This window comes from Choloepus didactylus, chromosome 13 (genome assembly GCF_015220235.1).
Source record: "Choloepus didactylus isolate mChoDid1 chromosome 13, mChoDid1.pri, whole genome shotgun sequence".
NCBI lineage: Eukaryota > Metazoa > Chordata > Mammalia > Pilosa > Megalonychidae > Choloepus > Choloepus didactylus.
The window spans coordinates 29,015,505-29,036,672 of NC_051319.1; the positions used below are offsets into that span (position 1 = coordinate 29,015,505).

Below are 21,168 nucleotides of genomic sequence, written 5' to 3' on the forward strand. Positions count from 1 at the left end.
CAGTGCTGTTAACTGTGTACACAATGCTGTACTACCATCGCCACCATCAATTACCAAAACGTTTCATCATTCCAAATAAGAACCCTGTATATTTTTGAATTATTATCACCCTGTTGATAATTGAAGTTATGGAAATGAATGATCTATTTGAAAACACATGTTGAGCGATACACGGGGAGAAAAGAGCAAAGTAGCCATCACCATCACCCTGAGGCGTGCCCCTGTGGCAAATGGCATAACAGCATAAGAAAAACTATTGCAACTTTAGTTCTGATTTTCTAGGGGTATAGCTAGCATTTACCACTGTGTAAAATGAAAGTTTATTGATTGGCATGGTTACTGAATGAATGAAAATTAGAAGCTTAAAATCCATAATGCCTCGAGTGTGCATCAGGGATATTTTGAAGTCAAGAGCTCTCGTATTTCCATTTGAGTTTATCGAGTATTATTTATTACTCATACACTGTAGCAATGTTTAGCTGAGATGGTTCCCCCATCACCTGAAGGGTTTAATTAGTTCCATTTTCAGAGAAGCCATCTGCCGACTGGTCCAGGTACATTCACTTAGGCGTTCCCAGTTGGCACAAAGCCTAGAGGGCACTGCCCTGTGACCTGGTTTTCCCCTTGGACTCAGGTACTCTCTCCCTAGCCTACCTCTGCCTCTCCCCTTGGCAGTCACGCTCTCACTGACCTTTCCTCCTGAACCAGCAGCTGTTGCTGACAGTCGGGCTTTAGGGATCTCTGTGAAGATGATGTGTAGTGGTCTGCCTTTAATGTTCTTACTCCTGTTTGTACCTTCCATTTGTAGTCCCGACCTGCTCACCATAGCACCCAGGATTTTAGATAGTTCAATCACTTCTCTCCAACTAGTTGGTACTTACCATTCTAGTTCCATTCTTGTTCTTGTGGGATCCTGATGTAGATGAAGAAATTGTATGTTAACCAGAGGCTTTCTGAAGACAAGACCTTGGTTCAGAAAGGGAGCTAATAATAATATATGCAGTATTATAGTAAAACGCAGTGTTTTGAAACCAGTTAATCCTGGGGGTGAATCATGAGTCTTTAATTTGAGGGATGTGTGATTTGAGACAGTTGTTCAAACTTTCCTGAACAAGGTTTCCCCAAATGAAAAATAGATATAATAAAACTTAGCCTTGAAAGTTATTGTTAAGATTAACAAGCAAATGTACATAAACAGACCTTACATAGTAGCTGACATATTTTAGGAACTTGATACAATGGTATTTATATGACAGGCCAAAGAAAAATAGACTAGTGCCATTTCTCCACTTCTCAAAGAACTTCCCAGAGTACCTTAGAGAACTATATGAGTTAATAGATTTTCCTTAAATTGAAGCAATTTTCTTCTCCTTTATTGAATCAAGAAAGCTAACTGTCAAAGAGGCATAGAATGGTGTAGATAATACCCTAAGTGGAAAAATCTGTTATATTCAAATAGAGCTGAGTCAAGGGTATTTGGGGAGAAAATCTCACTGTGTAATAAGGGGTAATTGGTAGCAGAGCTTTATGCTATTGTTTTTCTCAAGGCTTTTCCACTTTCCACTTTCTACTTTGGTAGCATTTTCCCAAATGCACATATCCCAGGCTTGCTTTTTCTTCTTGAAAGAATCTGCTGTTAACACTAAAGGGAGATTATCACTGAAGCAAAGGATGTTAAGGTGAATAGAGAAATAACCAAACTCCCTTTGAAGGAACATTTCAGCTTGCCTTATTCTTTTCCTCCCTGTTTTCTTCCCTCTATTTGTGTAAGCCAGAGCCATCAATATCTTTACCATAAGTAATCAGGCAGGTGACTTTGCAGTTGCTTCTGAGTACTAGCCAACTCTTTTTCAGAAGTTTTACTCTTTCACGATTCTTATTCCAACTAAGACTAAAATTATTTTACTATAAATTGGTTTCCTGTTGTAACTATTTGAAAACAAAATGTATTCTTATTTATTAATGTTCTGAAAATTTTTATCTATATCTTAGCATTAAGAATATATATTAATATTGCTTAATGCTAGATAAAATATATATCCTGATGCTAAAATTGGGAAGATTCTAGTTACCTTAGGTTAAGTAAGAGAATTATGCCTAAATAAACAAACCAATCCCAAATTACATAGTTTAATTATGTGGCATTCTTAAAGAAGAATGAATTCTTCACCTGAATTTCATCCCTGTTGAATTAGAGGTAGACTGCTTAGACCAAAAGAAACTTCATAATTTGTGGAAAATTTTCACTTTTATTGATGAAGAATGAGGAAACTGAGATCCAGCGAGTTTACTGATGTGTGTATTGTGAATGGCTGGCTAGAGAAAAACTGAGATTTAGGAATCTTGATTCTTGACTTGGCGTACTTTCCAAAACACCATAGTTATTGGATGATATTGTGGTTAGCTCTAGAAAAGCCTAGTGAGCTTCTACTGTTTTGAAATAAGGCGGTAATGTACACCATACTACAAGCTGTTTCTTAGAGTGAAATTATTCTGTGTTTGTTTCAAGTTAAAGTATTGGTTAAAATATAGGGAAATGATGAATGTTATAATAATACGAAAACTTTGAAGACCAGAGGCTGTGAGCCTGAATACAAGGTTAAGGTGTTTTAACCCAATTATATGAGGCACTCTAGAAAGGCATTGCCAGAAGGGCCAGAAAAGACCTTTGTTTTACAGGTGAGGAAAGAAAAGACCTTTGTTTTACAGGTGAGGAAGCAGGAGATGGAGCCCCACAGAACTTAAATGACTGGGTCACATTCATTCAGCCACTTAGTGTTACAATGTGGAAAACAACTTAAGTGCTCACCCACTACAGGCAAAAAAAAAGGGGGGGAGGGTTTCTTTTGATCTATGTTGACCTTACAATTCAGGACTGACTCCACCTAGAAATTGAGACATAGTTTACTGTATTTACTCTAGATAGATACCTTTCACTTACAGGTGTTACATTGCTGTTTTCTTTTTTGGGGGACAGGATGAGATGCAATGAGGGAATTTATTGGGTTTTTTCCTGATTTGTCTGCCCAAGACACAGAGAAGTTCACTAGCCTGAAGCATTTGTCCACTTCTTCCTTCTACAGCTGTACTTCTGTGACTGTTTCCTCACAAGTTTTTCACAGAGTGGGCCCTCCAGGTGGTAGGAAAGGTAGTGGAAAACAGGGAATGGTTTTTGCCTCTGCTCTTGTAAATCGGGATTAATATGTGGGAGAAGAAAGCATGTGTGTTTTTGTTGTTGTAGGTTTGGGGTATACTTGTATAGTCGACCAGCATATTGTTTGTTTGCCTGATGCATATGCTGTATCTTAGTTTCCTGTTATTTTCCTATTATTCTAAACATCTTGAGTACTACTCCTTGGGATTCAAACCTGTCAAGATGTCTAGATTATAAAAGTGTGATTTCAGTAGAAGGTGGAAATACTGATTTCTTCTAAACAAAATAAAACAAATAAAGCAGAAACTGGCTGCTTATTCTAACAATTTGCATCCATAGTACTATTTAAGCTATTAATTCAGTTTAAAAACTACTTAATAAGTCCAAATTCCTATATTCAATTACGATCAGAAAGGTTTTCTTTTTGGCAAAAATTCCCATCACCTAAAATAATTACAGCATAATACATTGACTCTCATTAGTTGTATCGTCATAGATAGATCTATGGGTTGGCAAAATTAAAATGATCCTAAAAGGTTAAAAGTTAGGACAGTATATTTGAATCTTTTACTTCCTTCTGTTCACTGGTGAGACTGTGTAACTAATGAACAGCCCTCTAAGTTATACAAAGGATGCTCTAACTCACTGTTTTTATTAATGTTCCCAAAGACCCATTAGTACCAGAAGTAATAATCATAAAATCTAATCTTGAATTTAGAAGTGGCAAAATTCCATTTCCGATGAGAATAAGCTATGCTGTAGAAGTTTTTAATATAAATGTCTGGTATTTTTTTCCTTGAATCACGTTAGGTCATATATTATTAACATACAAATGCTAAAAACTATCCTAAAACAAATTTATAAAGTTTTTGCTTTATATATCTTGACTTTTTCTATTAGTACTGTGAAGATAGCTTGAAAATCTAATTTCTCCTTATGTTTAACTTTGTGCTGTGCAACAGAAACAGAGATTCTGATTCCATTCCCAGTTGGGTATGTTCTTTTTGATTCTTAAATTACTACTAGTTGTCTTGGATTTGAAGTGATCCTTCCGTATTTACTTGTGTATCACATCTCTTGGTTATTTTCCTAAAGTTTTTTTTCTTAAAAATTTTGCAGGCTACATTCCTCAAAAGTCAAAATAAATTTTCTCTTATCAATAAAATTTTTCTCATGAATTGAAAAAAACTTATCTCCCCTCTATATTGATTTTTTTTTTTTAAATCAAGAATAAAAAGGCAAAATAATCATTGTCATGGAAATTTTGAGAAATGCTGATTGTGATGTAGGAATTCTTAAGTATAATTGCCCAGTTATACAATGTTTTATCTCAAAAATATCAAACTATAAATATGCTTTGAGATTAAAATGGCATTGTTAATTTTCACTTAATGCCCCAAATACTCAGTTCAGCTAGTTATAGCTTGAGATTATAAAAAGAAAATTCCCTATTCAGTGTTTTCTTGTCTCATTTTCTCATGGTGCACTGAAGAGCTACTCAAACTTGAATGTACATACAAATTCACTGGGGAGCATGTAAGCAGGTAAATTCTGGGTCAATATTCTGGGATAGGACCTGATATTCTGCTTTTCTAACAAACTCCAAGGTGATGTCCTTGCTGCTGATTTGGGCACTTGAAATAGCAAAATGTAGTGACTTTTCTCTCGTTTCTCTATTGGGAAAAATATTCCACGTGGTATGAAACGTGCCCCAGGTATTGGCCAATCAGAATCTCTCCTGCAAAGTGATTTGGGGACTCCAGACAATATTTCTTCTGTGAACTATAGAAGCTGGATCACATTTCCTGGTCCATCTAACCTGAAAGAATAAGGCTGATATGGAAGAGAATGATAGTATGAAACATGGTAAGTGAATAAAGATGCGACAATTGTGTCCCCAAGGCACTACTGAGATTCCTGGATCCAGAAGTGCTCAAAATATAGTTCTTCTCTGGAATTGCCAAGTAATACATTGTTGTTTCATTTTTTTTCTTACTTAAGTTAGATGAACTTTTTCCCTCTCTCACAATGAAAAGTCCTGATAAAAATACCAAGCGCAGTCATTCAACAAATCATAATAAATAACAAGGGGAGTTTGAAAGTGTAGCTGAATTAATGCAGAGGCAGAACAAGGTAACTCACTGTAGCCTTTACGTAACATAAAGAGATACGTACTGAACTCAAGATCTAGTTGTATTAATGCAAACTTAGAAGCAAAGTGGAGAATTTACAATTATCGTAATAGTTGATTTCCTTACCTAAAAGCTGTATTGTAACCTCACACCTTCAGTGGAGAAAACGACTTTGAATAGATAGTTACACTTTGTAGATGAGGAAACCAAAACTCAACGTATCTTGTTCTAGACTAAATCTAAAGCTGCAGAACCCAAAACCTAGGGATCTTCTTCTAGTCCTTTAATTCCATTTCCTCTACACTGTGACTTTTATTTTTTACTGTATTAAGAAGTTGTAAGTTGTTGGCCCTTAGTTGAGTGAAAAGAATAACAGTACACCTTGGTAAAAGTAGATGGTTACAAATGTGTACAAAATATATTTGTCTAAATGTCTCTTTGTACCACTATTTTTATATGTGTACATACATTTGCGAAGTGGGAGAAAAAATACTTCTCATGCGTGAGTGCATAAACACCGAAAGATAAATTTTGATTCCAATAGTGCTTCTAACTTTACCAATCACTATGAAATTTAGAGAATTTTTACTATTTTTAAAATTCAGAAAAATTATTTTAAGTCTTCAGTAGTTTTCTTTAGTAGAGATGGAGAACCAATTCTTATCCAGACTGGCCTAAAACAGAATTTAATTGTAGTGTTAATGTTTCCTGAATGGTGACTTACATGATCAAGAGAGTCAAATAAACCTCCAAACAATTTTACAAAAAAGAAAAAAAAAGAAAAAAAAAAAAAAACCACTTTATTTTCCACAAGGAAGAGCAATAGGAAAAATTAAATCATTTCCCACATTTTGTTTTCTTAAAACAGAGCCTACAAGGACATATTCAGCACCAAATAAAAGAGGAAAAAAAAATTACAAACAGCCATAGAATATACTCTATAAAGCAAACATTTAATATTGCACTTTGTTTTGCTAACATTTTGGATTTTACTTTTCCTAATTGAAGAATCAGGAAATCTATCTTGAATACTGGAATACAACTGTGAACCTCACATCTTATGTCAGGAATTGACCAATATTTAGGAAAAGAGTAAAGTAATGCTTCTAAATAAGAAAGTAAAGAAATACTTTAAAGGGGAGAATAAAACTTTATTTGATAAAGTTTTATAAATTTAAAATTTTATCACATTTTGTGACCCAGTGCCAATTAGCAGAATATTGGTCATTCTTGCTTCATGAGTTATTTATAAGAGTATATGGTAATAAGTATTCCAATGCTATGCATATCAACAATTGTTCCCTAGTCAAACGTAAGAGAGAAAGGGGATTTTCTGACAATCTCCCCCCCCAAAACAGAAATAAAACCACCAAATGCCCTTTATGCCAAATATTCCATTAACTTCTTTTGAGGGGGACATTCACAAAATGATTTAACAATAAAAAAATATTTCACCCCCATTTCCTTATTATCGAGTATTAGTTTTTTTACACTTGAGCCCAAATCCTTTAATTGAATCACTTAAAACGCGATTCATTTTTACACTGGGCTTTCTTCACCCTGTTAGCATTTCTTAAACATGAATTGTCTTCCATGTTTTCTTAAAGGCCACTTATGGAAAAGCCTGTTTGTTTTGTGTGAAGCTTTAAGACAGTATTTAACCAGGTCAAGCACCAAGCCAGAGTTACTATTACTTTCAGTCACTTTATTAACTGGGGGTTAAATGGCAGGATAGATGTAACACCCATTTTACATTTTACACGTATGTTGCAACATCAGAGATGCTGATTTTTATTAAAAACATCAGAGCTGAATTCCTTTTAAAATGAAAAATTAGTAGTTGGAAAATGTAGTTTTAAATGTCATTAGAATGCTGGTATATTTGTTTATGAGCCAACTGTAAGTTATCCTTAATATAAACTAATTTTCTGATGTGCTCACTCTTCCTATTTTCTATATATACCCAAAGTGAGTGGTTTCTCATGTTTAATAAAATGTCCTTTAGATAACGGGAAAAAATATTTGCATTTAAAAAAACATAAAAATATAAAAATCATCCCAACAAACATTCTAGTATCTGTAATTTTAAAGTTACACACCTATGGAATAAACTTGGGTTTTCATGCTCCGTCAAGCTTGAGCAGGAGAGCAAACGTATAAATTAAGCTCTCTAACCATAAATTTAATGTACTCCTGCTCATTAAAATACTTTCCACAGCAAAAATGACTTCCAACATATGTGTTTTGGAGGTAATTAAGTAACTCTGTATAAAAATAAATGCACTTTCCCCAATGACTGGAAAACTTCCATACTTAAAAAATAATAATAAAAATAATAATTTTTAAGAGCAACAGCCCTTAACTCTTTGCTGGTGCCTGCCATACTGCCTTTCTTTTACTCCAATCTTAGCTCTGTTAGTTTCTTCTTATGTATATAATGATAAAAAGGGAATGTGGGTGGGTTATCACTTTTGTGTATGTCCCTTTTCCAAATTTCCCTCTCCAAAAAGCCAACCAACCAACCAACCAAACAAAAAATAACTCAACAGTGCAACAAAATACAAATAGCATTCCAACAGTTTGGCAAGTGATGCGTTCACCTGAGATTAAGTGATTTTAGGCAGTCAGTAACAAAATGCTGCTTTGCTGTTATAGTAGAAAGGCAACAAATTCTTAAAAGAAACCAAGAAGGTATACAATCTTGACAATGTCTCTTATTAGCTTCCTCCTCTTATCTCTTTTCCCACATAACTGCTGCATTATCTACTACAGTAGGCTGCAAAACATACAGCAAGAAGTATTGGCTTGAAGGCATTTGATGTTTGTAAATAAATCCACAATAGGATCCAAGCTGAAGAGGTGATACATGGTCAGCCTAGTAGGACAATTCTGAGCATGTGCATACGCAGGTAAAGTCCAGGCTATATTAAATTAAAAAAAAAAAAAGTCAGTGCGTTTTTTCATGTTAAAGTTTTTTCAAAGCTTTCTTTTGTTCCTTGTTGTGCTGACACAAACAAGTTTTAAAAGAGTATCAAGAGTCTGGCATAAATGGAAAAAAAAAAAAAGCTGTAGTGACATCGAACTGCACAATGTAAGCATTGAGCATGTGCAAATTTTCAAATCAAAAGAAGGAAATCACCCCTCTTTTACAACGTGGTGTCTTGACACGTATGACCATAGGCTAAGAAGACTGCTCTTAATATGTGCCAGTTTTAAAGGAGAAAAGCTTAGATCTTCAAGCATGTTGGAGCAGTCCCAGAATGTTGCTATAGGCTTCTAAAGCATGATCACTGGTTGTTTCATGTATTTGCCATTTTTCTGGGCAAAGCAATTCCACTTCCTCTGAAAACGTGTCTCCAAAATACTTCCTCTGTCCTCAGCTGGGAACAGATACAGTTCAGAACCCACAACTACTCGATTTAACCAAGTGTTCTTTCAGCGAGAGGGGCAGGATGGTCTGTCATCTGTTGACTGATCAGGATTTGGATCAATCTATAAACAAAAGAGAAAAAAAATTAAAAAATTATTTGATAAGGTCTTGTAAGAATGCAGCAAATGACTATGATTTTGAGTGGTATTTGAAAAATGCAATCAGAAAGAATACATAGAGCATAAAGCTTGGTAGCAAGTTACACCCAATTATTCCCTTTTCATATCTGAAATGCTCTATGGGGAAAAAAGGTGCTGGTATTAAGTGCCTGATATTCAATTAGTAGAGTAACAATAAAATTTATAAAGATATGCCTGAATGGTCTTCTATCTCACAAAGTTAATAGTAAAATCTGATCATAGAGTGATTTTTTTCTCAGCACTTATTAACACTTTAGATTCAAATACACAATGGTGAACATCTTCACAGCAATGCTCTCCTTTTTTAAAGTATCCCTGCCATCCCTCTATTAATTCATCTCTTCTTTAGGCTTTGGGAAGAATGCAGTTGTCTATAACAATGATTTTGGTGTTTATGAGAGGTAATAACTCATGGGGGTGAAACCCCTAGCCTAACAATACAGTTTATCTCTGGAAATATCAATGCTTGAACCCAAAACACTCTAGCTTGTATCTCACCTTCTGTATCTCAGAATGACTTTGATATGTACATGCATCTGTGAAAGTTGCTCCTCAGACACAAAGAGAATGGGCACAGCAGGCAAATTGTTAGGTTTAACACATTTCTTTTATTGAAAGATCTCATTTTGGACAAGACCCATCCACCTACATTTAAATGTGGGACAATCCAAAGTCCTTCAGAAGCATTAGGTAAAATACATTTTTTGAAGAAAAACAGCCATATAACCTTTCTTTCCTTTTAGTGACTATCTTTTAAAGAGAAAAACATGAAAATTTAAAATGGTTTTAATACAATCTAGAATTTTTTTCCCCTCTATGTGGCTCAATGTTAATAAATTAAATCATAACTGAGCCTATTTTAGGGTTTTGAAAGTTTTAATCCTTTTAATCATCTTTATTTTAAACAAAGGTAGAGATCTTTTTTTTTTTTTGTATCTGAAGGTAGAGTTTTATGATGGCTTGAAAATGAATATTTAGATTGCCATTGTTTTAATGCACCCCTTGGATAACCAGGAGCCTCAAATCAAGATTTAATTAGTAAGAGAAATTTCAGAATAAAAGTGATGCATCAAAATCTTTAACAAATGGTAGAACATTTTTTAGCATGTAATGGAAAATTTTATGAATTGGAATAATGGGATAGGAAAAAATATGTCTAATCAAGAATTCAAAAGAGCCGATTCTGAATATCCTAGAATCAATGAATAAAGTGGATATTGTATTAACCACATCCAAAGGAAAATCAACTCTTCCAGTCATGATGTTTTTGTTTTTGTTTTAAAGAGCAATTTGTTGAACAGTAAAGCAATCCTTTTTAAGTCTAACTGGGAAACAATATTTCATTCTAGAATGATTATCTAAACTGCAGTAACTAAAAGAAAAAGCTGACTAGTGATTTAAAAAATTATTTTGGTATTATTTTGGTATCAAGGCCAGCTTCATGGCCCCTCATAACATATACTAGGTTTTACATGTACTATGGACTCCAGTCATTCTGAATTTGTTCTGAAACTGCTGGGGTTCCTCCCTGCCCCAACCTTATACATGCTACTCTTCCTGCCTGGACTATCCTACCCTTTGGGAACTACTCATTCTTCAAGATTCATCTTTATAGTCATCTCCTCACAGAGACACCCTCCTGATTCCTGAGGTGCAGGAAGCTACTCTTTAAATGAAGTGTGTACCTATGACATTGTTAGATAATAATTTGCTTCTAAATTTGTTTTAATCACTAGTATGTGAGCTTTTCCCAAGCAAGGGACAAATTTTATTGACCTCAGTGCTTAATCACCATCAATATGAAATGAATGAAAATAATATAATGGTGTAGGAATGTTGTTTAAGATGCTATTCTCCCTTATGACTGTTAAAATATGCAAGAATTAAACAGAAGAAGGCCCATGAATAAGAAAATTCTAGCTATTTACATTAATGCTTACAAAATGCCAGTTCTACTGATATTTCAATTTCTCTTGATGAATGTTGTATTATTCCTTCAAAAATTGTAAATAATTCACCATGAGGTTAGATTATCCTTATTTCCCCAATAATATAGGAGACCAGAGCTACTCTGTATCAAACCTAGTAAACACCGACAACCCTAATTTTCAGAAGTTATTTTTATTTGTTGCAAATTACTTGTTCCCCTATTATTATCACAATAATGAAGACCCTAAATATATTTTTTAAAAGTCTCCAAAGCTATTCCCCAAGTGATACATCCAATTTCATTCTTGAGGGCTTGGTGCTTACCTCAGAATAAAGAGGTGGAGGCAAAAATCGAAACTCCTGGATATATGCAAACAGTGGTCCTTGAAGTGCTCTCTCAAAATCATCACAAGCACTCACTGGTGCAAGATTGTTCCGCCTTTGTTCCTCTGTTACCACTTCTGCATAGCTGGGTGGTGCTGAAGGAAAAAGATACACGCAATTCGAACAGCACGTTCTTATGCATGTCAAAATACACAGAATAATAGGTATTAAAAAGGGATGTCAAAATAAAATAATAAATATTTGGTGATCAAAATTAGGGAGACATACATTTACATAAGGGCACATTTTAACTCCCTTTTTAGGGAAAGATCAAAGTTTATAAAGGGTTGCAAAATATCAGAAGCAAAATTATGTACTTTATAAGAATCATAAAGAATTGAGCTTAGATATGAATATTACCTTCAGGTCTTTCAGGGAGGGAAAAACCAAGCCAGTTCATATTCATGCTACACTGACTGCTTACACTTGAGGTTCTGCTACCGAATGGATGTAGAGGAATGGTACCAATGACAAGTGGCAAATTAAGAAATAAATCCATAGCTCCAGGAATATCCACATATACCTAAAAAGTGAAAGGAGACAATAGGTTTAGAATGACAAGTACTACTTCCTTTTTAAAAAACTAACAACCCAGTTTTAATGTTACTTGTGGCCAAAGTATTTCATATTTTTTACTTGGGTACATATAATGTACAAGAAAAGTTTTTCCATTATGTACAGTCCTGTATACATAAGGTAAAATTAGTAAGTATAATCCAAACCTTATAGAGACTTATATATATATATTACATATATATGTGTATATTTATGTACATCTATATATGGAATGTAAAAATCACATGCTGGATTTAAAACAAAATGACTCCTCATAACTTTACGACTTAAAAAAATCCGTTACACATACCATTAGTGAATATTCCACGCGGATTATACTACAGTCGAGGATAGAGGGAGAAACTGGTGGAATTTTCAGCAACTTGCCATTCCATGTCTCTGTCTTTCCAGATGATAAAGATTCCCCACGCAAGTTAGCCACAAGCTGTTTTACTTCCTTCATTTTCCCTTTGGCATAGAAGGCTTGTGTTTGGTAAATGGCAGCCTTTGGCACCACCATTCGGGAAGAGCAGTTCTCAATCTCAGCAAATATCTGAATTGATTCACCTAGAGAGGGGAAAAATACCTACTGTTAAAAAAAAAAATACAAATATAGATACTTAAGCTAAAGCTATAAATATAAAGTTCAGCAGACTACATGGATGAAAAACTGTCCCAAAGTAGAAAGAAACTAGAGCTATAAAAATGAACTATTGATTTACAGTAGCTATCTGAATAAAGAGACCTTATAGGTATTCTAATTTATGAAAGAAACTGGATAAGCAGAATTTATATTATTTTACCAAAGAATACTGTATTATTTGCATTTGGTAGCAATTTATAGAATGTATACACAAAAGCTATATGAAAAACGATTGTTTTTTATGGGAATCCACCTCATACATACCAGGGGTATAGCCCTTCCTTTCAATTTTGGCACTTAAGGATATTGGGCCTGAGGTACAGAACCAGCAACAGAGTGTCTTTTCTTTTGTGCCTGCTTGGGGTGACTGCAAAAAAATAAATTAAGAGAAAAAGATCAATGTATGAACTGGAACAAAACCAGAATGCTGTAAACTATAGTCCTAAATTCTCGGAGAATTTAAAATTAAAACAGCATTGTTATTTCTCCCCCTGTATCCAAATATACTTTCTTTACTAACTAATTGCTTCTGAATTTAAACCATTACTTTTGTCTTTGTATAAAAATTACCATTTAATTAAGGGAAAAGGGTACATGACTAACCACCATACCCTATTTTTAGCCCATATTATTTACATATACAGTAATTAAAAACAAACACCCCAAATAAACAAAAAAAAACCCTTTCCACATTCCATTTAAACTGCCTGAAAAAAGGCAGCATAGAAAGCACCATGGCTATAATCTCAAATGTTAACATCTTTCTTTGACAATGTAAAAATCAACATGCAAAAAAGGAAAACTGCTCATCTTTAAATAAAGTTATTTGCTTTAAAGATGTTATCATTTGCTTAAACCAAAGTTTCTAAAAATTAAGTTAAATTTGAATTAATCTCACGACTAAATGCAATTAAAAAAGATTTCTTTAAAAAAGAAATTAAGTTTTTTTCATGAAAGTGATACTCTCCCCATCATTTGACAACTCCCTATATTGGAATAATTCAATGCAGTACAATATTAAAATTTGATATTTTTAAGTTAAGTGGTATTGTATTACAATAAATTATACTACTGTTCCTCTTTCATTAAAATTAACCAGGGAACAGATCTATTTTTCGTTATTGCTTTTATCTTCTGAGTAAGAGACATTTCATACAATGTACTGGTCTTTTAAAATTGACTTAAAAGTTATTCAATACCAGAAAGTAGAGCATATTCTTTGTTAATGTACATGCTTGATTGCATTTTAAAAAAATTAATATTGGTGGAATTTAAAAATAAAAGAATTATTTGAAAATTATAAAGACTGCATACCGTAAGTGGTTTTTCTTTAATTTTTATATGCCAAAAAGAATGAAAAATTCAGTCAATTCTTACCAGTAATGAAGGAGTGTTGATATCTATATGCTCAAAGACTGTAAATTCCTTCTTTAATTTTACTGGTAGAAGCCAAGGCCTGTGCAATTCGGCTTTCACCCAATAGCGCACACTGCCATGTCGGCCTTCGAATGAGGTAGCAAGTGGTCTGTGTAGAATATAAAGGTCAATATATTACTTTTATACCTCTTTTTAATAATTATACAGTATGTCAGCATAAAAGTGTTAATATGTTGTACTGTTTAAGTACTAATGAGGTATCAAATATATAATTTTTTAAATTTCCAAAGGGATAAGTCAATGTGGGGAAAACTTGCTCCAAATAACAGCACATAATAAATATAAAAATTTTGCTTAAAAAAGTCAGAAGAATACAAATCCCTTTGAACTAAGAAGAGGCTACTTTCAATGCTAGTGGCAAAATTATGAAAGTTCAGAAATGAACATGTCTTGAAAAGGCCAAGAATTTAATTTAAAATACAGTTAAGAATGGCTCAACTATTTCTATTCAGAAATTCTACACCCTTGTTAAACACTGAGATTAAATTCCCTAAAGTGTTCCACTTTTCATTGGCTAAGAATTATTACCTCTTTAAATAGCAACTAATTAAGGTCTAGAAAAGGCCTAGAATAGTTATGTTTCATAACTCTGCACCTCTTAAAAATTGCCTTTACATTTACCAGTTTATTCATGTTCTAATTCTCTTTTGGCCATATTTTCTAGCTTTAAAAGAAAAAGAAATATTCCTACTGATCTGTATCAAAAGAATCAGAACTGTTTTAAACTTTCCTAGATTTATTACTTATGGTGGGTCTTGTTTCAGTGGATTTATTGTTGTTTTCGTAATTTGATTAGAAAAATGTCCTGTCTTCAGTTATTTACAAGGTAGAGTGCTAGCTTAAATTTATATGAGAGATACAGTGGGTCTTTTACAAGTAGTTTTTGCATTTCAGACTCTCAAATTAACTTGTATAACAGAGACATGAAATGTAGTACTTTAAAATCTTAAACTTTATGCTAATAAAGTTTATTTTAAACAAGTTTGGTTTACAGATCCTTTTTTTTTTTTTTTTAAGTTAAATTACTTCTATCTAATATTCAGGCCCAATATTAGCCTTACTCTATCCACAGACTTAAAATTTTCCTCAGAAAGGAGATTAGTGCATTATATTATATTCAAAAAGAGGTTCTCAGGTAATAGGGTAAATAGAATACTGTGAAAAATACCATTTATGAACTCTATGCACACGTAACAAATCAAGTACTAGAATTAACAACTTGATAAATTTACGTAATTTAAGTTTATCCTCCAGAACAATCAGTATTAAGTGTTACCTTGAAGGTTTTTAACATCTGTTAAAAGGCATTATTAAGAAAAGGTTTGTATAATCTCTCCCACCAATCTTTTGTTATATTAAAAATGTGCCATTTTCCTTCTTCCTTTCATGCTAGATTTTGGCCTTATATTTGGGTATCTCGGATAGGTGTTTCCTTTTAAGTCTAGGTCATAATATCTCTGGCATAACCTTTCCATTAGTTCTTTGCACAGAAGCTACTGAATTTATATCAGAAGAACATCACTTCTAAATTTAGGATATCACTAATTATTTTTGCCTTCTAGATTTACTGCTATTGGTTAACATTAGCAGAAAAGGTGTTAACACTTATTTTGTATAAACTGAAACTACTGAATGAGACATTTTTCCTACTAATGCTAACTGATAATAAGCTAAGAATTTATAAAGTGCTGACTATCTGACTTGCTAATTTAAATACTATCCTTGTTTTAAAAACTACATAAACCTTGAGACAAAGCACTAAGAATTGAGCTTTGCTTTCTGTAATTTTGCCAGGCTAGACAAAAAATAGCTCCTTATGTTTAATATATTGTTTTCCTCTAGCAAGATCCAGCAATGAAAAGGGTTTTTTTTCTTTACTAAAAATATTTAATTTAGAATATTTAATTTTAAAAGAATGCTTTTGACCATGGATATTTATGAAACATGCCTATTACTCATAATACTTACGTCTGTGGAAGCTCAAAGCTGAATGCATATTCATGCCTTCCTGAATGAATAGTGTTGAAGCCTTCTTCAGAATTATCATCATCTGAAACAAACAGGAAAAAAAAAGCAAAAAACTTATTAATCCTTCATACATTGCTCCCAGTGCCTTAGCTTAAAAGATGTTCATATAACGATTAAGGCCACAAGGTTTGGAGTCTGAGAGATCAGAGTTCTAATCCCAACTTCATCACTTGGGGTAAGATAAAAATCCAGAATCCACAGTTGCCTGATCTGTAAAGCGAGGATATTACTACCTACACTCCATAGACTTTTTTTCTTTAATGTAGAAGGACTCAAACTGTAAAGTACCCGAGTCTGGTATCAGTGAAAAGTTCTGGGTCTCAAACCATATTAAAATGTTATTTTTGTCTTCAACTGTTTACTTTATCATATTAAGGCCATAATGTATATAATGAAAACAGTTCATGTAAATCTTTAAAAATATGACAGTTGGGGGCGGAGTGATACCAAAGATGTGACATACATGTTACTATTCCAAAACCATTAGGAAACCTTTCATCAAATAAATGATGGGATTAAAAATAAAAGAGAAGCAAAACGATTTTAACGTCAGTTTCATAGTTAAAAGTAAAAGCTCCTTATCAAACCTAACATGATGACAACTTTTCCTCTATTTCCTAGCAAGTTAAAATTTTGCAAATCTACAAAATATACCTTATTAATTATAAACGATAGGATTTAAAAGGTGTTTGCTTACTGGGAAACGTCCCACATCCTTTAAAAATGAAGTCTAGTAAGGCTGTGCCAATTGCTAGAAAAGGGATGACCTTTATTTAAAAACCAATTTCTTTTGGTCAAATGCATTATTTTTTAAGTGGCACGAAAATAAAGAAATATATTATCGAAAAGGTGGGAGGGTTTGTTTTAGGGTTCTGTACTAGAAAATGCAATTATATAAATGACTTATTTAGGTGTAGAAACCTTTGTAATTAGCCACAAGAGGAAAAACTCGTACCGTCATTTAACCCTCCTTCACCAAACTATTGAATATACACAAAAACCGTGATGCTTCTCTTATAGCAAAAGATAAAAAAACACCTACATGTCGACACTTTTATTCAAAAGCCATGGTGATTCTCTTACATCTAAATACTATTTTCCTCATCCCTGTACAAATCCCTGTGATATCTGAAAGGATTTCAGCACCGAAAACCGGCTGGTGAGCTGGGGACCATTTAAATAATCTTCCTTCGAAGCTGCCCAAAGTTTGCCTTCCTCTCCCTTTCTTCCCTTCTCGCTCCCTTTTTGTGCCAGCTCAGCAGTCTCACTGAGAAGAGCGGCGGCGGCGGCGGCAGCACCGTGGTAAACAAGTGCCGAGCTGTCAATCAAGAACTAGACCGGAGCAGGAGAGGACCGGCCTAAACCGGCGCGAGCAGATCCTAGCCGGCCGCCCGCGCGCCGCCGCCGCCCGCGCGCCGCGCTATACATACGGCATACGTTGCGCGGCGCTCGCGCCCGCGCAGCCTAGGCCGCTAGATGAGGGCGGGGCGAGGGCGCCCGACGCTTCCGCTTTACACGCCCCAGCCCGCGACCGGTTCGATCTGGCTCGGGCCACCCTGACACCTTTACATAGGCGAGGGAAACTGGGACGAGACCACTGGGAAACAATAGGGATGGGGGGACACGGGATACTCTCGCCGAATCCCCCACCCAGATTTCGATATAAGAATCACTTTTACTTATACCGGCCAGCCTTGGTTATCTCTTTTCTCAGGTCACATCAAGGTAGCGGGTCTGGTGAATGGCTGAGGAAAACACCTTTCACCCGGAAAATAGGACCCTGCTGTTCTCCCCACCCAAGTTTCCTCCGGAATAGGATTTCCAGCTAAAGTTGCGTCCGGAGCCATTAGGCACCTGTAAAGCCAATAGTACCTCCCATCTATTCTGTGAAGACTGAATTCGTTTCTTTCGGTGGACCCAAGCAGGACAGGGTGAGGGACGCCAGAGACGTGACAAGGGCCCCGTGCGCCTTCAGAAGCCCCGGGAGGGGTGCAAGTAAGGGCGGAGGCGGTCGCTTTAGAGGCACCTTTACCGGCGCACGCCGGTTCTAAGCCTCGCCCCTGCCGGCACGAACATACTCTCCTCACCCGCCCGCACCCAATCCAATCAACGCCTGGCATCGCCTTAGCAACAGGCTAACAAACCGGGTTCCGCCTATCGCGGACCGCACGAGGCGGGGCTTCAGTTACCAGGCTAGTTTGAGAGGTCCCAGTTTTAAGTCATTGAAACTATTCTAGGATAAGAGCTCGTCCAAGCTTTGCAGGTCTCGAGGGTTGCGGGACAAATAGTTTCTTTACCATGAAATTGTGGAACAACTAATGAAATTGCATTTGTCCCCACAGCTCATTTTTTTCTATTTTTCCTCCATCATAAGTCTCAACTCCTTAAAGGAAACCTTTGTTTCTTCTCATCCATTTTATAAAAGCTGCAATCTCCCTCCCGAAAGGTTCACACACACAAACTCATGTGTCTGCTTTTCAACAAATAACAGGACTGTCATTAGGCATTTATATATTATATCAGTCTTAATGCTTGGAAAGATTAAAGAGAAAATGTTTCAAGATGCAAATTACCTAGTATAATTACGAAAACCCTATTACAGAATTGATTGCTTCTTAATATTTAAAAAAAAACCATTAATGCCGTGACTCAAATCATCATTTCCACACTGGCCTTAGGTCAATTAGCGCTTTCCCCAGGAATTTATGTTTTAAAAAAATATAAAATGTGCCCCTATTCTTTCTGAACAACTCGTCAGCATTTTAACTAAATACTGCATTAAAAGAGAAGCACAAAAATTACATAACCAGTTTTAACATTATATTCTTCTTGGGCTAGGAATTAAGTCATCGCCACCACCTGACGCGTGTAACCAATCTGCTGAGAGCAGAACGAGCGCCCCTCCTCACCACCCCCCAGAACTGGTCCGAAACAGGATTGAACCGCTTCTAACAAAGGGTGGAAACTTAGAAAAACAACCTTAGAGTCTCCTGTATTTCCACGATGTAACCATTTAAACAATAGATTGGAAATCTCAGGACCCCTTCTCCCTTTGGTAACCCTTTAGCTCTCTTTTCTAACCAAAAATCAAATCCCATATGCCGAATACTTTTCAATTCCATTTGACTGGCACTGGTTTCATTGAATGTACGCTCCAAAGTTAGAAATGATGTTCAGAAAAGAAAATTACTGACCTTAAATGGCTTCTAAAACTGACTTGAAACCTATCATAATGTTAGACACTGCCCTTTAAAATAAAAAAAAATGCTCGATGTAAATTTCTAAAGGAATTGCAAAGAATAGGGAAAAACACGTGGGGTGTTGAGACCATATGTCAAAATAGCCACGGGAAACCCTTTCCCAAATAACAACGATCAATTCTTTCAAGTCTTTTGCGTGTCAATATTAAAAATGAAATACTCCTATTACCCTCTTAATGTTATTCCATCTCTCCAGTGAAACTCAGTTTTTAGAGCTCAGGCTGCAAAGTAAAAGGGGGAAATCTAATACTGGAGTGCAGCTTTTAGCAATTAATTTGAAAACATACTAGTAAAATTACTGAATCAGATTTATGGAAAAATCATAAGTAAGGTGCAAATGGACTGCAAGTGCGTATGGCACAGACCAACCCTGGTACTAGAGGTAGTTGAATAAGTGCAGTTTGCAGTCACTTTGCAGATGCTTGCATGCATTACGGCTGAAAACACGATGAATGTCAAGGAGAATCCAAATCCTCCAACTTTGCTAACCTTTATCACACTGTCTATGTTAGGGGTAAATTACATAGAAAAATCGTAAAAATACCTTTCCATAGAAAACGGAATTAATGACTTTTGAATTACATAAAAACTTACCTCTTTCGTGCCCAATTAAGATGTCTTTATGGTTGAAATATTCTACTTCTTCAGTATAATTCTGTGTGTAGGCAGTATTGGAGCCGGCATTTCTAGATTCAGTCCAGCGTACTTTCGCATGTCCTCTTGCATGAATTTTAAGAGATTTTACTCTGATTTCTCCTGTAACTTCTAAATTCACCCTTCCTGAGACTGTATCCCCACTAGAATACACAGGGACGTTACTGTCATTAAGACAGTCAAAGCTTATTGTCAAACACTTAACCTTTCCCAGCACCATGTTTTTAACAAAAATCTATAAAAATATAATGTAAGACAAAAAAAAAAGTCAAGATCGCATATAAAATGAGATCTTCACTTAACACTGATCGATGTCTCTGCCGTGCAAAAGCTTGCAGGCAGGATCAGTGATTCTTTACAAACAGTTCATTGAGATTTCTTTAGAAGTCAAGGCGGCAGAGGCTGGTCCTTCGCGTTCCTGCTCGTCTCAGCGGTCTCCGTACAAAGACGGGCGGCTGGTAGCTGCCAGCTCACTTTAAGAGCAGCTTTGTGAAAAACAACCCCAGTGCGCACGCGCACGCCGCGGCTGCTGTTCGCCCTCCCTGCGCGCCCCCTCCCGGACCTTGCTCGCTCCCTGGCTCGCTCGCGCACGGGTACAGTAGGTGTAGAGCTGGGGGAAGACACTGGGGCTGTTGGAACGCTGAACCTGACTTCTCTTCATTGTGGGCTCCTATTGGTAGACAGGTTACCGTAAACCCTCGACGTGCTAACTCGAGCCCCTTACCGAGCACACTCTAATAGAAAGATAATGGCAGAGGGGGCACTAGGGGACAAGGGTTGGGTGGGGAGCTGTTAGCAAAGCCAAGTAAGGATAAATTGCTGAGTGACCAGCCCGAAGCATGCGTTACCGGCACTGCAGGGTTTTGCCAGCTGCCTGGATGGGAGGAGGAAAAAGGGATGTGTGAAGGGAGATTGGGGGAAGGGGAGAAACCGGTTGGGCAAGCGGCTGATTGCCGAGTATAACCTAACGAATTTCAAAATAAAACGTAAACCAGACAAGAAATATTGTTCATAGACAAGAACATTCTTGGCTTGGATATATATATATATTTTAAACCAGTGCATTGAAGGTAGGGGGAAATGAGCTCAGTCGAGGCCAAAGAGATCGAAAAAGCGAATACTATAAAGACCAAGAGAATCAAGTATAATTTAATCAGTAGTGCTTGCTTTCTTCTCAACTGCTTTCTCCTCCATCTCTTAATTAGATAGCAATGAAAACCAACTAAGTTGTTTCCATGATGACACCAGGAGAAAAAGGCTTGACCACTTCCTCGAAGGAAGAAAAAGTCCTTTTTAAAGACACCACCTACGGCCAGATTTTCAGAGTGTGACATGATTGCTGATCCTGTGTCCCGAGGTGTAAGAATAGAACTCGGCCTTAAAAAGTACCACCTTATAAAAGGCAGCATGACATGGTAGTTC

The 21,168-nt window shown here is 35.8% G+C and overlaps 1 protein-coding gene across 3 annotated transcripts; it reads right to left on the reverse strand.

Annotated features, from left to right (window-relative positions):
* Positions 1 to 6,071: 6,071 nt before the first annotated feature.
* ARRDC3 (arrestin domain containing 3) lies at positions 6,072 to 20,203 on the reverse strand. 3 transcript variants are annotated; one of them, XR_005211385.1, is made up of 8 exons: positions 19,687 to 20,203; positions 15,773 to 15,854; positions 13,745 to 13,892; positions 12,632 to 12,734; positions 12,035 to 12,291; positions 11,530 to 11,692; positions 11,110 to 11,302; positions 6,072 to 8,778 (listed from the first exon to the last, which is right to left on the reverse strand). XR_005211385.1 is itself a non-coding variant. In XM_037801482.1 (8 exons), exons 1-8 carry the CDS (start codon positions 19,964 to 19,966, stop codon positions 8,722 to 8,724), a joined length of 1,245 nt encoding a protein of 414 aa, XP_037657410.1. In that variant the 5' UTR covers positions 19,967 to 20,203; the 3' UTR covers positions 6,072 to 8,721. The 3 variants fall into 3 exon arrangements, 2 of the variants coding, with proteins under 2 accessions (XP_037657410.1, XP_037657411.1); XM_037801482.1 differs by having other exon boundaries at positions 11,110 to 11,264; XM_037801483.1 differs by lacking the exon at positions 13,745 to 13,892 and having other exon boundaries at positions 11,110 to 11,264; positions 19,687 to 19,746.
* Between the last annotated feature and the right edge of the window lie 965 nt (positions 20,204 to 21,168).